The sequence below is a fragment of the Scyliorhinus canicula genome, chromosome 19 (assembly GCF_902713615.1).
Source record: "Scyliorhinus canicula chromosome 19, sScyCan1.1, whole genome shotgun sequence".
In the NCBI taxonomy this organism is placed as follows: Eukaryota; Metazoa; Chordata; class Chondrichthyes; order Carcharhiniformes; family Scyliorhinidae; genus Scyliorhinus; species Scyliorhinus canicula.
Genome location: NC_052164.1, coordinates 103,293,267 through 103,309,528, shown reverse-complemented (window position 1 = coordinate 103,309,528; position 16,262 = coordinate 103,293,267). Strand labels below are relative to the sequence as shown.

Sequence of the window (16,262 nt, the reverse complement as noted above, 5' to 3'; positions counted from 1 at the left end):
CTCTTTCAGTTTGACTGACCTGCCCTGTGATCAAAGTCTCGATTTCAGGTTTCTAACACTCGGATTTTCTATTTGTTTGTTTCCATTGGACAGCGATGTGGTGGCTAGCTGCATTCAATGTACAAAGAACAGACGCTAGTTCAGTCATTTTCACACTGCGACCTGCAGGAGGGTCGTGCGACCATTGGCCACGGCATTCCCAATCGCGGGAAGAAGTGCCCCACGGCTGCGACTGGCTTGCAGGATGCCCGCAGTCCTGCACATGCGCCCCCCCAGTCGTGCGTAGACCCAGAGCCCAGCGAGGCAGACTGCCACCTACTGACAGTGCGCTGACCCAGGGGCAGATTCTTTTCAAAAATCGATGGAGCCTTCTCTCCCGAAACGGTGTCAGGGAGCAGGTCACACTGACATCACGTGCTCTGCGCATGAGAGAGATTCCGACAATTTGTAGCTGCCAGCAACAACCCATGAAGAAAAAGCTGAAATCAGGAGCAAATCATAGAGTACAATCCCTACAGTGCAGAAAAAGACCATTCAGCCCATCGAGTCTGCACCGGCCCTTGGAAGGAGCATCCTACTTAAATGGTATAAAGATGATTTCTTGAGGTATGAGTTTGTTAATTGTGCCAATGCAAATCAGGATGCAAAGTCCATGTGTGTTTATGCTGGAAAGATTAAAACCCTCAAAACTTCAAAGTCATTTGAAGAGTAAGCATGGCAGGTTCGAGGACAAACCTTGATTGTTTTTCAAAGGATGCAGTGAGAACTTAAATCAACAGCTCATGTCTTAGCAGAGATGTAACTTTGAATGACAAAGCAAGTGAGATTGTGAGGACCAAGCAGGCTCACCTGTCAGATTAAAGAAAATGGTTGGGTTGCGAAGGTCGGCCAGCGAGGGCCCCAAAGAATGGGCGATTGGTAAAAATAGGTCCGGGCAAAAAAGTTTGAAAAGCACTGCACTAGTTACCTGAGTGAATGGCTAAATAGGTTTGAGGGGCTGAATGGTTGTCTCCTATTCCAGTTGCAATAGTAACTTTCGCCATGTATCAGCATTCTATCCTGTGCCCAGTGCCTATCCTGCCCTCTGTCTGCCCTGCCCTTTGCCCAGTACCAGTCCTGCCCTCTGCCCAATGCCAGTTCTGCCCTCTGCCCAGTGCCAGTCCTGCCCTCTGCCCAATGCCAGTCCTGCCCTCTGCCCAATGCCAGTCCTGCCCTCTGCCCAATGCCAGTTCTGCCCTCTGCCCAATGCCAGTCCTGCCCTCTGCCAGTCCTGCCCACTACCTGGTGCCAGTCCTGCCCCCGCTCTCCAGCAGCAAGCAGGCTGACGTGGCCCCAGTCCCATGTTCCTGTGTGAATGGGGTATTGGCACGGCTGAGGCTGGACACTCAGGCAGTTGTCCGGCTGTCTTTCCAACACAGCAGCCTGCCCCTTCTGGCCTGTGCGGTTTGTGACTGAAGTGCACAGTGAGGGTGGGTGTCGGGGACCATTCGGCCCATTTTGCCGTTGCTATCTCGCTGCTAGAGCTGTCTAATTAATCACATTCCCTGCTGGCTGCATTTGGCCCTGCTATGTTTAATTTTTAAATACCTCTTCAATTCTCTTTGAAAATGACTATTGAATCTGCTCCAGGCATTTCACATCACAATAACCTTGCTGTTTGAACGAGTCTTCTCATTTCCCCTCTGGCTTTTTTACAATTTTTTTCAATCAGTGAGCCACCCCCCCCCTCCCCCCGCCTACACCCCTCCCCCCCCACCTACACCCCTCCCATACCCCACTCCCCAGAGCCACCCCTCCCCTCCCCCCCGCCTACACCCCTCCCATCCCCACTCCCCAGAGCCACCCCTCCCCCCCCCCCGCCTACACCCCTCCCATCCCCACTCCCCAGAGCCACCCCTCCCCCCCGCCTACACCCCTCCCATCCCCACTCCCCAGAGCCACCCCTCCCCCCCCCCCCGCCTACACCCCCCCCGCCTACACCCCTCCCATCCCCACTCCCCAGAGCCACCCCTCCCCCCTCGCCTACACCCCTCCCATCCCCACCCCAGAGCCACCCCTCCCCCCCCCACCTACACCCCTCCCATCCCCACTCCCCAGAGCCACCCCTTCCCCCTCCGCCTACACCCCTCCCATCCCCACTCCCCAGAGCCACCCCTCCCCTCCCCCCCCGCCTACACCCCTCCCCTCCCCCCCTACACCCCTCCCATTCCCACTCCCTAGAGCCACCCCTCCCCTCCCCCCCTCCCCCCGCCTACGCCCCTCCCATCCCCCGCCTACACCCCTTCCCACCCCCGCCTACACCCCTCCCCTCCCCCCCCCCGCCTACACCCCTCCCCTCACCCCCCCCCCCCCCCCCCCCCCCCCACCTACACCCCTCCCATCCCCACCCCCCCACCCGGACACAATCTTTACTCTGTCAAAACCCTTTGTGATTTTGAACATCCTATTAAATCTCTCCTTAATCTTCTCTGCTGTAAGGAGACCAGCCCAGCTTCCTCGTGTAACTGAAGTCCCTGATCTCTGGCACCATTTTAATAAATCTCCTCCGCACTCTCTCTCTCTCTCTCTCCAAGTTCTTGACACCCTTCATAAAGTGTGCAATTCCGAGAATCGGCCACGATTACAATTTAACGGTGCCCTGCTGTCCTACAAATAGCTTGGTGAAGCGACACCAACGCTGAGCTCGCACAGTTAGCCCTTCCCTCCGAGCCACTGCTCCCCCCCCCCCCCCCCCCCCCCTGCCAATTGCCCCACACAATGTCTTGTGCCTGGCTGCCCAGCCCTGGGGATGTGCATGTTCCCCCCCCCCCCCCCCCGCCCTCCCCCCACAACCCCAGCCAGCCACCCTCCCCTGGTTACTCGGGGGGTAGTTCCGCTCTCTCAGGCGAGGCAAACTGACCAGTTAGAAGCTCTAACCCATTGTTACCTGGATGTCGTCTGCCGTCAGGTGACTCTTCATCTCCGTCTTCTTTTCGGGAGGTGGTGCTTTATGAGACGGCGGCAAGTCAATCCTGTCGGTAACAGAAACACAAACAGTTGAGTTTTATGAGTGCGTTTGCAGCAGGAACTCACATCCGTCAGTACCGCGCGCTAACCGTTTCACGCTGATCTTGGGCTAGGTTTTGTTTTTGTTTGGGTCCTGCTTCCTGAAGGCTCACAGACTGGCTGCCCAATGCTTCCTGAGAGCCCCTCATTCATTTAATAAACCTCCACTGATCGCTGTTACAACAGAGAACAAAGAAAATTACAGGAACACGCCCTTCGGCCCTCCCAGCCTGCGCCAATCCAGATCCTTTATCTAAACCTGTCGCCTATTTTCCAAGGATCTGTTAATCCTGTTCGCCTGCTTTTAATTCTGAATCAATTGTCGTTCAATGTGAAGTGGCAGCCAGAAGCCATCGTTAATGCTCTCCTACCCTCACAGCCCTATGAGACACCGGGCTAGAATCCCACAGCAACACTGTTATCCTGGATCTCAAGGGCCCACGAGATGTGCCCAGAGAGACAGAATAGGGATTGTTAGAAAATTAACATTCTCACTCGGCTCTTGACTGAGGAGCTCCAAATGAATTATGGGCGTGGTTCTCTGATCCTGAGGCTAAGTGTTGACGCTGTCGTAAACGCCATTGTGTTTTACAACGGCGTCAACATGGCTCCCAGGATCAACTACTCCGAGCCCTGCAGGGGGCCAGCATGGCACTGGAGCGACCCACGCCGTGCCAGCTGCCGACACCGGCCTCAAATGGGCGACGCGGGTCTGCGCATGCGCGCTGCGACCGGTGCCAATGTGCGCAGGCTTCCTTCTCCGCGCCGGCCCCAACGCAACATGGCGTAGGGCTACAGTGGCCGGCGCACCAATCGGTAGGCCCCGATCGCAGGCCAGGCCACAGCAGAGGCCCCCCCCCCCCCCCCTCCCCCAACCAGGCCGCCCCCGGATGGATGCACACCAAGACCCCGCCGGGTAAGACCACACGTGGTCAATGTACCTGGAGTGAGGGCAGCACGGTGGCCTAGTGGTTAGCACAACCGCCTCACGGCGCCGAGGTCCCAGGTTCGATCCCGGCTCTGGGTCACTGTCCGTGTGGAGTTTGCACATTCTCCCCGTGTTTACGTGGGTTTCACCCCCACAACCCAAAGATGTGCAGGGTAGGCCATGCTATATTGCTCCTTAATTGGAAAAAATAATTGGGTAATCTAAAATTTTTTTAAAAACCTTTTATTTAATGTACCTGGAATGGACGTGATTGGCCTCGCAGCGTTTCTGGAACTCGAGGATGTGTTGCCAGGACCACTGGTAAAAATATCGGGGGATTTGTTTCGAGGATGTGGAGAAATCGAGAGATTCAATGTCAGCGGAAACTCTCCCATGAATTACAGAGGACAAGTGGAGCATTTAGGGGAGAAATGAACAGCTGGCAGCCTGGATTTGCGAAACAGAGTCCGGCCAGAACAATTTAATCGTATTTTTTGTTAGAGCCACAAAAAGTGCGGATGAGGCTAAGACCAGAGAGGTGATTACATAGATTTCAATACAGTTTTTTGGAAAGATGCCGTTTGGAAAATAGGTGGAAAAAAAACAAATGGCAGAAGATCAAAAACATGAATGAAAAAATAGAAAGACTTGTATTTCTGCAGCACCTTTCACAATGGCCGGGCTGCTCAAAGCGCCGTACAGCCAATCACATATTCTGGAAACGTGGTCACTGTTTTAAAATGTAAAAAATGCTGCAAACTCACAAACAGCAGCGTAATAATGCCCACGGAGGAGGAGATGCCACTGGATTGTTAATCCAGAAATCCAGGTGAATGCTGTGGGGACCTGGGAACAAATCCCACCCCGGCAGCTGGTGGAATTTAAATTCAGTCAATAAAATCTGATATGTAAAAAAGCTAGTCTCAGTAATCGAATCATGGTATCTCTGCAGTGCAGAAGGCGGTCATTCAGCCCATCGATGCTGGACCAGCCCTCCGAAAGAGCACTCTACCTAGGCCCACTCCCCCGCCCTATCCCCGTAACCCCACATCCTAACCCGCCCGTCTTTGGACTGTGGGAGGAAACCAGAGCACCCGGAGGAAACCCACGCAGACACGGGGAGAATTTGCAAACCCCACGCAGACAGTGGCCAAGGCCGGAAGCGAACCCGGGTCCCTGGCGCTGTGAGGCAGCAGTGCTAACCACTGTGCCACCTTGCCACCATGAAACTATTATTGGGTGTTGCAAAAACCCATCTGGTTTACTAATGTCCTTCAGGGAAGGAAATCTGCCGTCCTTACCTGGTCTGGCCTACATGTGACTCCAGACCCACAGCAATGTGATTGACTCTTAACTTTGCAATGTTCTGTTCAAAGGCAACTAGGGATGGGCAACAAATTCTGTCTGTGCCAATGATGCCCACTTCCCACGCCAGAGTAAAGAGAAAAAAAACATCTGTGTTCTGTGATGTTGATTGATGATAAGTATTGAATGGAAATGGAAATCGCTTATTGTCACGAGTAGGCTTCAAATGAAGTTACTGTGATAAAGCCCCTAGTCGCCAAATTCCGGCGCCTGTTCGGGAAGGCTTGTAGGGGAACACTGGACACTCTCCCTCACAATAGTACCATGGGATCTTTTACATCTACCCGAGAGGGGAGAACAGGCCTCAGTTTAACTTCGCATCTGAGAGGCAGCACTTCTTTTTTTCCCCCATAAATTTAGAGTACCCAATTATTATTTCCAATTAAGGGGCAATTTAGCATGGCCAATCCGCTTATCCTGCACATCTTTGGGTTGTGGGGGTGAAACCCATGCACACACGGGGGGAATGTGCAAACTCCACACGGACAGTGACCCAGGGCCTGGATTTGAACCCAGGTCCTCAGAGCCGTAGGCAGCAGTGCTAACCACTGTGCCACCCTGAGAGGCAGCACTTCTTTTTTTTTTTTTTGAAGTTTTTTATTTAACACAAATTTGTAACAGTTACAAAGCGAAAAATGGCCCTGTGCAAAGAGCCGTAACATAGTGAAAACGAACAGTGGGAAAGAATAAACATGTTAATAAATGTTGAAACCAAGAATCCTTCCATACGGCACTTTCCCTGCCAGCTCTGTTTACCCATGCCACACGTGTTCAACTACACTAAGCTAACGTGGCCCTAACCCTCTTCTCCCCCCCCCCCCCCCCCCCCCCCCCCCCCCCCGGCCTGGTCTCCCCTACTCCCCCAGGCCTGGCCTGCCAGGTCAGCCCTGCGCTTGGCCCTAGCCCGCCCCCCCCCCCCTCCGATCTCCCTGGTGCCCCCTGACCTACGCTAGTCACACTGACCCCTGCCCTTGGCGCCTACCTGTCTCCCGTCCCAGCGCTCAGGCCCTCCCCCCACCCACCAGGGACCCATTAACCTAATTGTATCCCACCGAGCCCTTTCAAGTCCCGTGACTAGCCCCTAGCCCATCCCCCCATCAGAGGCCCCGATCTCGCACCAGAAGGTACCAAGCACAGGCCCCCCCCCCCATTGCGATCCCCCCAAAGGACCCTAAACAGTGCGCCCTCCAACCCCCACTCTCTGTCCAGGCTGAAAACAATCTTAGATAAAACATTACAGTACAGGATAGTTTAACAAACCGCCGCCACACAAAATGTCTGAAAGCCCCGAGTCCTTTAGTTCCAGTCCAGCTTCTTTTTCTTAGTAAAAGTCCTAGTCAGAGCAACTTTAAGTTAACAGGCCGCCGCCACTGTACAGCACTGAAAGAACTCAGTGCCCATTAGTTCAAGTCCAGCTTCTTGTCTTTAATAAAGGTCCAAACCTGTTCTGGTGTCTCAAAGTAGTAGTGGAGTTCCTCAAACGTAACCCAAAGCTTTGCAGGATATAGCATTCCAAACCTCACCTCCTTTTTGTAGAGGGCTGCCTTTACCTTGATGAATCCTGCACGCCTCTTGGCCAGCTCCGGTCCCAAGTCCTGGTAAATGCGCACCTTGCAGTTCTCCCATCTGCTGCTCCCCTCCGCCTTGGCCCATCGCAGCACACGTTCCCTGTCAGCAAGCCGGTGAAAGCGGACCACCAAGGCCCTCGGTCGGTCGCCCATCCTGGGCTTCCTTGCGGGGGCTCTATGTGCCCCATCCAACTCCAGGGGTCGAGGGAAGGCCTCCGGTCCCATCAGCGCCTCAAGCATACCCGTCACGTATGCGCCCACATCCGACCCCTCGCAGCCCTCGGGGAGGCCAACGATTCTTAAATTCTGCCTCCTGGCTCTGTTCCCCAGCTCTTCAAGCTGCTCCTGCATCCTCCTCTGACGGGCGTTCAGCTCCTCCACCTCGTGCTCCAGCTCCGTTACCGTGCCCTCCTGACTGGAGAGCTTCGCCTCGACCTCCCTGAGCGCCTTCCCTTGGGCCGCCTGTGTCTCGACCATTCGGTCCATCACCGCTCTCATCGGGTCCAGCGTGTCCCTCCTCAGCTCGGCGAAGCAGTTCTTGAAAAACTCCATCTGCTCCTCCCTTGGCCAGTGAGCCTCCGCTCCTCGGTCCCCACCGTCCGCCATGCTTGGCCGCCCGGCCTGGGTTCCCCGCTGCTCCCGCTTCGATCCTTGCCGCTCCACTCGACCGCTTCTGGTCCAGCCGCCCATACCCCGGGAAGAAAGCCTCTTCCCTGTCGTCTCCTCCACCGATTCAGGCTGCCAGGTACCTAAAAAGTCCGTAAACAAAGGTCCGTTTGCCCATCTCGGGCGGGAGCGATCCGACCTGCGACCTGCCTCCTCGAGGGCGCCACCGGAAGTCGCGAGGCAGCACTTCTGACAGTGCATCAATACTGACCCTCTGACAGTGCAACACTCCCTCAGTACTGACCCTCTGACAGTGCGGCGCTGCCTCAGTACTGACCCTCTGACAGTGCGGCACTCCCTCAGTACTGACCCTCTGTCAGTGCGGCGTCCCTCTGTACTGACCCTCTGACAGTGCGGCACTCCCTCAGTACTGACCCTCTGTCAGTGCGGCGTCCCTCTGTACTGACCCTCTGACAGTGCGGCACTCCCTCAGTACTGACCATCTAACAGTGCAGCACTCCCTCAGTACTGACCCTCTGACAGTGCGGCACTCCCTCAGTACTGACCCTCTGACAGTGCGGCACTCCCTCAGTACTGACCCTCTGACAGTGCGGCACTCCCTCAGTACTGACCCTCTGACAGTGCAGCACTCCCTCAGTACTGACCCTCTGACAGTGTGGCACTCCCTCTGTACTGACCCTCTGACAGTGCGGCACTCCCTCAGTACTGACCCTCTGACAGTGCAGCAGTCCCTCATTACTGACCCTCTGACAGTGCAGCACAACCTCAGTACTGACCCTCTGACAGTGCAGCACTCCCTCAGTACTGACCCTCTGACAGTGCGGCACTCCCTCAGTACTGACCCTCTGACAGTGCAGCACTCCCTCAGTACTGACCCTCACAGTGCGGCACTCCCTCAGTACTGACCCTCTGACAGTGCTGCACTCCCTCAGTACTGACCCTTTGACAGTGCGGCACTCCCTCAGTACTGGCCCTTTGACAGTGCGGCACTCCCTCAGTACTGACCCTCTGACAGTGCGGCACTCCCTCAGTACTGACCCTTTGACAGTGCGGCACTCCCTCAGTACTGACCCTCTGACAGTGTAGCACTCCCTCAGTACTGACCCTCAGACAGTGCGGCACTCCCTCAGTACTGACCCTCTGACAGTGCGGCACTCCCTCAGTACTGACCCTCTGACAGTGCGGCACTCCCTCAGTACTGACCCTCTGACAGTGCAGCACTCCCTCAGTACTGACCCTCTGACAGTGCGGCACTCCCTCAGTACTGACCCTCTGACAGTGCAGCACTCCCTCAGTACTGACCCTCTGACAGTGCGGCACTCCCTCAGTACTGACCCTCTGACAGTGCAGCACTCCCTCAGTACTGACCCTCTGACAGTGCAGCGCTCCCTCAGTACTGACCCTCTGACAGTGCAGCACTCCCTCAGTACTGACCCTCTGACAGTGCGGCGCTCCCTCAGTACTGACCCTCTGACAGTGCGGAGCTCCCTCAGTACTGACCTTCTGACAGTGCAACATTGGCACCGGTGTGGTTGGCACGGTGCTGGTCGGGGTATGCGCCGATTCTCCGGGCCTGATGGGCAGAGCGCCATCAACAAAACGCCGAGTCCAGCTGGCACAGTTCGAACATCCTCTGAGCCGGTGTGACCTCGCCGTTGAAGGGTCCGGGGGCGGCCTGTGGGGGGGGGGGGGGGGGGGGGGGTCCGACCCCGTGGGGGCCTCTGTAGTGGCCTGGCCCGCGTTCGGGGCCCACCAATCGGCGGGCCGGCCTCTTTGCCCCCCCGGCCTTCTTTCCACCTCGCCGGCTCCTGTAGCCCTGCGCCATTTGGCGCCGGGGCCGCCGTGGGCAAGAAGGCCACTGCGTATGCACGGGCCCCGCGGTGCCGGGTTCAGGCCGTGATCGGCAGCTGGAGTGGCGGAGGCCATTCCAGCGCCGTCCCAGTCCCCTGTGGGCCGCAGAATGGGGTCCCGGAATGGGCGCCGAAGCCAGAGTAAAACACTCCCGATTTTACTCCGGCGTTGGCACTTAGCCGTCCGTTGGGAGAATCCCGTCTAATGACTTGTACATGTATAAAGAGAAACAGGTCCAGGCAGCGGCCGAGTGAGAGGGTGGTCCGACCTGACTGTCTGCCCCTCTACCACGGCCACATTTATGGCCGAGTGGCCCCAGAGAGGAAGCACGTGCTGTCCACTGGAATGCTTCAGGTCTTCCGTGACTGGGGGGGGGCGCTGCAGGGGGTGGGGCGCAGCATCATGGGCAGCACGGTAGCATGGTGGTTAGCATAAATGCTTCACAGCTCCAGGGTCCCAGGTTCGATTCCCGGCTGGGTCACTGTCTGTGCGGAGTCTGCACGTCCTCCCCGTGTGTGTGTGGGTTTCCTCCGGGTGCTCCGGTTTCCTCCCACAGTCCAAAGATGTGCGGGTTAGGTGGATTGGCCATGCTAAATTGCCCGTAGTGTCCTAAAAAAGTAAGGTTAAGGGGGGGGGTTGTTGGGTTACGGGTATAGGGTGGATACGTGGGTTTGAGTAGGGTGATCATTGCTCGACACAACATCGAGGGCCAAAGGGCCTGTTCTGTGCTGTACTGTTCTAAAAATCACTCCTGGGAAATGACATTTTGATTCAATTAAGTTTCCTTGTGGCATTTTATTTCAGTTGCAGTGCAATTCAAGGGGTATTTTATTGAACCCTTTAATCACGTTTTAGTTTGATGTTTTAAGCTTCCTTTATGATTTGTTTATATTTGATGCAGTATCTCTTTAAGGGGCTGCTCTCTTCATTTTCTTAGTTTAATTGGTTCAACAAAAATGGCATAAAGAGGCACTCTAATTTATTCCCCCTGAGGAAATTTTAATTTGTGGATTTATTTATTTTATTGGTTCACTCAAAAGAATACAGGGTGGGATTCTCTGATCCTCAGGCTAAGTGTTGACGCCGTCGGTAACGCTGTTGCGTTTCTGACGGCGTTAACATGGCCTCAGGATCAGCCCTACAGGGGGCCAGCACGGCACTGGAGTGACCCACGCAGCTCCAGCTGCCAATCCCGGCGTGCACTGGGTGCCGCGGGGTCCGCGCATGCTCAATGGCACTGGCACCAACACGCGCATGCGCCGTGGGTCCCTTCTCCGCGCAGGCCCCGATGCAACATGGCGCAGGGCTACAGGGGCCGGCGCGGAAGAAAGGAGGCCCCCAGCCCAAGAGGCCGGCCCGCCAATCTGTGGGCCCCGATCGCGGGCCCAGGCCACATTGGAGGCCCCCCCCCCCCGCCCCGGGATTGGACCCCCCCCACCCCCTTCACAGGCCGACCCTGGACTCCTCCCCCTGGGACCGATGTATAAAGATCAGTGCCTTAGAGCCAGCCTGCAGTTCGTCTGAAGTTCAACGATGAATAGGCTGGCTCTGTTGTAAATGTATTAAAGCCTCTGTTCAGATCCAACTACACGTGAATTGTAGGTTCCATCAAAGCCTACTTGTGACAATAAGCGATTATTATTAATTATTATTTAAAGGGGCAGTGCACTTGTTTTCCAGGTACACACAAAAGGGTATAAAGCGATACTCGCTGGCCAAGGCGACCATTAACAGGTTGAAACATCGGGAGATTGAGGGACGTGAACCGTTTGACCTGACTGCCTGTCTCTCTTCCGTGGTTACATTCATACCTACGTGACCTGGAGAATCAGCACGCAGTGTCCACTGTGACAATTGATGCCTTCTGCAACCCAGAGCGTCGCAGGAGTGCAACTTTTGGATAGTCAGAGGCTTTTTCCAAGGGTGGAAGTGTCAATTGCACAGGGGCACAGGGTCAAGGTGAGAGGGGGAAAGTTTAAGGGAGATGTGGGGGGTAAGTTTTCACACAGAGAGTGGTGGGTGGGTGGCTGGAATGCGCTGCCAGAGGATGTGGTGGAAGCAGCACATTGGCAACATTAAAGAGGCATCTGGGTGGGTACATGAATAGGGAGGAAATAGAGGGATACGGACTGAGTCAGGGCAAAAGGTTTTATTCTTAGTTAGGGCATCATTATCGACACAGGCATTGAGGGCCGAAGGGCCTGTTCCTGTGCTGTTCTTTCTTTGTTCTATCAACTCCCAAAACAACAGTTTCATTTAACTTTTATAAGTTTCCTTTGTAGTTTTGTTTTCGTCAGATTCCTTTTAAGGGGTTGGTTATTTGTTGCACTCAAGGAGACACTTGTTGGGCTGTTGAGTTAGGAGCTGTACATTTGTGATGTCCCGATTGGTGAATAAATCTAAAAGTGAGTAAAGACTGACTTTCGGTCAAGTTTAACAAGGATGAGGGATAAATGTACAGCTGCACAACCCTCTGGGGTGGAGAATTCCAAAGATTCACAACTCTTTTTGAGTGAGGAAACATCTCCTCATTGGAGCCGTAAATGAGAGATCCCTTATCCGGAGACTGAGTCTCCAGCTAGGGGGAACGGTTTCATACAGCCCATCTGCCTACCCTGTCGAACTCCCTCCGAAACCTTTCAGCGAGATCACCTCTCACCCTCTGAACTTCAGAGAATGTAGACCAAGTCTCCTCAATCTCTCACCGTTCAACAATCTATGGATTTGAGCTCTTTCTCATGATTGCATTTTTTTTTACGGGGGTTTAAGAAAAAACAAAACAGAGTCACTGACTCCAGATCTGATCCCGATTGAAACACTCACTTTTGAATTTTGATTGAGCAGTGTTCATCACGAATGGACGCTAATGAGAGCTACATTGGATTGCCATATAAGGTACAGTCCTAAAACAGAGGACTGCGCCCAGCCAGTCCATGTCAGTGTTTATGCTCCACTTGAACCTCCTCCCATCTTTCCTCGTCTAAATCTATCCTCCTAACCCTCTATTTCCTCCTCTCCCATGTACCGGAATTATCCTTCAATGTACCTGTACTATTCACTCCATCCACTCCCTGTGGCTGCCACTCCCACAGTTACATCACTCTTTGGATAAAGACATTTCTTCTGGATTCCTAATTGGATGTATTTATCGGGGACTATCTTAACTGATGACCTCGAGTTTTACTCTTCCCCACAGGAGGAAACATTCTCTCTGTATCCACTCTGTCGAAACCTTTCAGAATTTTAAATATCTTTCTGAGGTTGCCCCTCACACTCGCTATTTTCGAGGCAAAGGCACTCAGCCGGTCAACCCTTTTCCGATATGTAGAATCACACGTTTCATTCTTGTAAATCTTCTCTTTACCATCTCCAATGCCTCAATCGGCAAAATCCTGTTTCCCCTCAGAATGCTTCTCGATTGTTGGGTCAATCCGGATTGGAATGGTAGAATCCTCAGACCCACGCTACACATGAGCAAACAATCCAACACCAAAACTGCCATTGCAACTTGTCATTTATATAACCTTCCATATGGGTAAAATGGTGCTGCCTCAATCTTTACCCACACAGGAATGACATCAAAGGTCAGGTAACTCTGAGGTCACATGTCTATGACAAGCCACAGGACACTACAGGCCACCGTGCACAAGGGCCTTTCTCCATACACGTAAAAAGCACATTTTATGCCGCATAATTTGCAGTTACAAGTTACCCACACACAGGGCGCAATTCTCCCCCAAACTTTTGAAGTTAATTTATGGTGGGTTTTTCAGGGTGTTCCCCACCGCTATTCAATGACACTTAGTCAGTTTTTGGGGCCCTGGGGCGTTACTCAGCAGTTTAGCCTGATGTGTTATCTGTGTTGGTCTAACATCGACTGCAACTGGATGCAGTAAAACGAGAAACAGGCTTCCGACACAGGAGATGGTCCAACACTGTTTTATTGAACCTGTTGATTGCTGTACATAATCTGCTGTGGGTTGACACTCTATTAACCTAACTGATAACCTCCTACTGGCTTGACCAGACTAGCTCTCTATCACAGGGCAGCACGGTAGCATAGTGGTTAGCACAATTGCTTCACAGTTCCAGGGTCCCAGGTTCGAATCCCGGCTTGGGTCACTGTGTGTGGAGTCTGCACGTTCTCCCTGTGTCTGCGTGGGTTTCCTCCGGGTGCTCCGGTCTCCTCCCACAGTCCAAAGATGTGCAGGTTCGGTGGATTGGCCATGCTAAATTGCCCTTAGGGTCCAAATTGCCCTTAGGGTTAGGTGGGATTACAGGGTTATGGGGATAGGGTGGAGGTATGGGCTTGGGTAGGGGGCTCTTTCCAAGAGCTGGTGCAGACTCGATGGGCCGAATGGCCTCCTTCTGCACTGTAAATTCTATGTTCATTGGCCTGTGCACTGCGACTATCTCCCTGGCCGTGTCCTGTGAGAGAGGGAGAGCCTCAATGCCCTGTGGGCTTTATAGTGGTGGTGTCCCGTCTGGTGATTGGTTGTTCTGTGTTGTGTGTGTTCATTGGTCATCCTGTGTGTCAATCACTGCCTGTCTGCATCTCATGATATACATGAGTGGATATTATGACACAGCCCACACTTAGAATTGTTTTCAGCAGCGGTGAGCTGAACTCCGAGATCGGTCCACAATTTAGAAAGGGTGCCCCGATCTCTAAGTGAGCTTGTGGATCTCACCCCCCCCCCCAAGCAATGTCACCCCCCACACACATGGGCACTACTCCACAACCCCCAAGTGAGGACACCCTCTATGGGGTCCCTGGATGTGTCACCCCCACTTCAGGCCTCCCCAAGCCCACTTACAGAATCCCCCACCCCTTCCAGGACCTCTACCCCTTACCCCTCCCAACCTCCCGGAGGCCCCTACTTATCTGCCCTGCACATCCCCATCCTCAAACCCCTTCCTCCACCCTCATTTTATGGGCAAGGCTCCCCTCACCTCCTGGCCCTTTCACTGCCATCTGGCACCCAGGCAGTATTCCTGCCAGCTTGGCAGTGCCATCCGGGCACCCAGGCAGTATTCCTGCCAGCTTGGCAGTGCCATCCGGGCACCCAGGCAGTACCAGAGTGGCAGTGCCAAGGTGCCAGGTGGGCAGTGCCAAGGAGCCCACGTTCCAGGGGGATGGCCAGGGAGCTGTCTTCTATGGCTGGGGATACCCTCCCGGGTGCGTTCTGCATGGCCCATGTTTGTTTGGACCAGCATTGATTGGTGCCTGGCTGCAGCCTTTCTGGGGAGGCTGGAGAATCGAGGGAAGGCTGGTGGATCCCGGGCAGATAGGATGTAAGTAGATTTGCTACCTACTTCCTCAAGTGCCGTTTGGTCATGCCCATTGTGGACGGGGTTTCGACTCAGACATCTCGCGGGACTCCGGTGAATCTCGAAAGGTGCTGAGGCTGTTGGGAGGCTCGCTAGAGGGTTCCCCCGAGATTCTCTGGCCGTGTTATATTCTCGCTTGATCAGGCAGAAACAGATCTATCCCATCTGCCTCGCCACCCTAGCGTTGCCACCCAGGTACCAGGCTGGCAGTGCCAAGGTGCCCGTTTGCCAGCAGGAGTGCCAAGAGCCTAATCACCTGGGGGCCTGCAATGCCTGGGAGACCCCCGCCCCCCCCCCCCCCCCCCCCCCCCCCCGCAGTTGCCATTATGCCTGTCCATGTCTGTGTGGACCAGTGCTAAATGGCACCATGCCGAGGTATCCCAGGTGCGGGCGTTTATTCCTGGGCCTTGGGATAATCGGGCACCAACATATTTAAATGAGTGGCAATGAGGCTGTCAAAACCTCTCACGAGATTTGCAATGCTCAGAACGCCTCAAGAGAACGCTGATACTCACATAGTCATTGCTTGTTGGTCTGGGGTCTGCTGGTTACTGGGGAACATTGAAATGAAAAAAATGAAAATCGCTTATTGTCACAAGTAGGCTTCAATTAAGTTACTGTGAAAAGCCCCTAGTCGCCACATTCCAGTGCCTGCTCGGGGAGGCTGGTACGGGAATCGAACCGTGCTGCTGGGCTGCTTGGTCTGCTTTAAAATCCAGCGATTTAGCCCAGTGAGCTAAACCAGCCCCTTGTTATTGTGGTGAGTATTACTCCTGATCCGTGGAGTTTTTGGGGACCAGTTGAACTCTGGGACTGATGGCCATTCCATTCCTCGTTCCATTGGCGATATCAACTCTCCCTCATTGGCTTTCTGTTGTGAAGGAGCAGCTTCTCCAGTTGAACGTAGGTGTCTGCAGTTGCGACAATAAATCTGGTCACTCACTTTCACTTGGAACAAGGTGACACAAGTTCCAAGCTGCCCAGTGGGCTGATTTCACTGAGTGCGTTGATGTTTTCCAGGTTGTTTCACGGCGATAATCCAGTCTGGAGTCATCACTTTCTTGATTACTCCCATCTTTTCAAGTTCCTCTTGTCTTTCAGGCTGGGTTTGAGAGCTGGACTTTCCACAGAAGATGCTGAGTTAGTCTCACACTCTCATCTACTTCACGTAATATTTACCAGGAAGACATCCAAGACCCGGTGAAAACACCTTTGTTGGTTTTTCAGGATCTGTTCAGCAGTCAATGACTTGGTGCCGTGCGAATCACTGCAAATCTCTTCTGGGTATCTGGAGGACTACCAGCCCAAGAGTTTGACGTATTTCAGTTGAGCTGAGGGGATTGTCCTTGGTGTCTACTGCCTGGAACTGAGATCTTCTTTCATCTCATTGCATTGGGCGCTCAGCTTAGTCTGTTCCCTTGGGACAGGCATCAAACGGGTGAGGGAAGTCCATAAGCTGCAAGTAGCATCAGTGTTTATCCGGCACTTCACATTACCTTGATGCTCTCCCTCTGCAGTCGTTCATTATTCCAATAGTCACAAACCAT

General features: G+C 53.9%; 1 protein-coding gene across 5 annotated transcripts in view; it reads right to left on the bottom strand.

Moving 5' to 3' along the window:
• Nucleotides 1-16,262, bottom strand: part of nectin1b (nectin cell adhesion molecule 1b) — a 463,505-nt gene that overhangs the window by 52,280 nt on the left and 394,963 nt on the right. For all 5 annotated transcript variants that reach the window (XM_038779767.1, XM_038779769.1, XM_038779768.1 and 2 more), the window contains exon 7: nt 2,927-3,011. In XM_038779767.1, the coding sequence (XP_038635695.1) occupies nt 2,927-3,011 (85 nt within the window). The remainder of the gene's footprint in view (nt 1-2,926; nt 3,012-16,262) is intronic.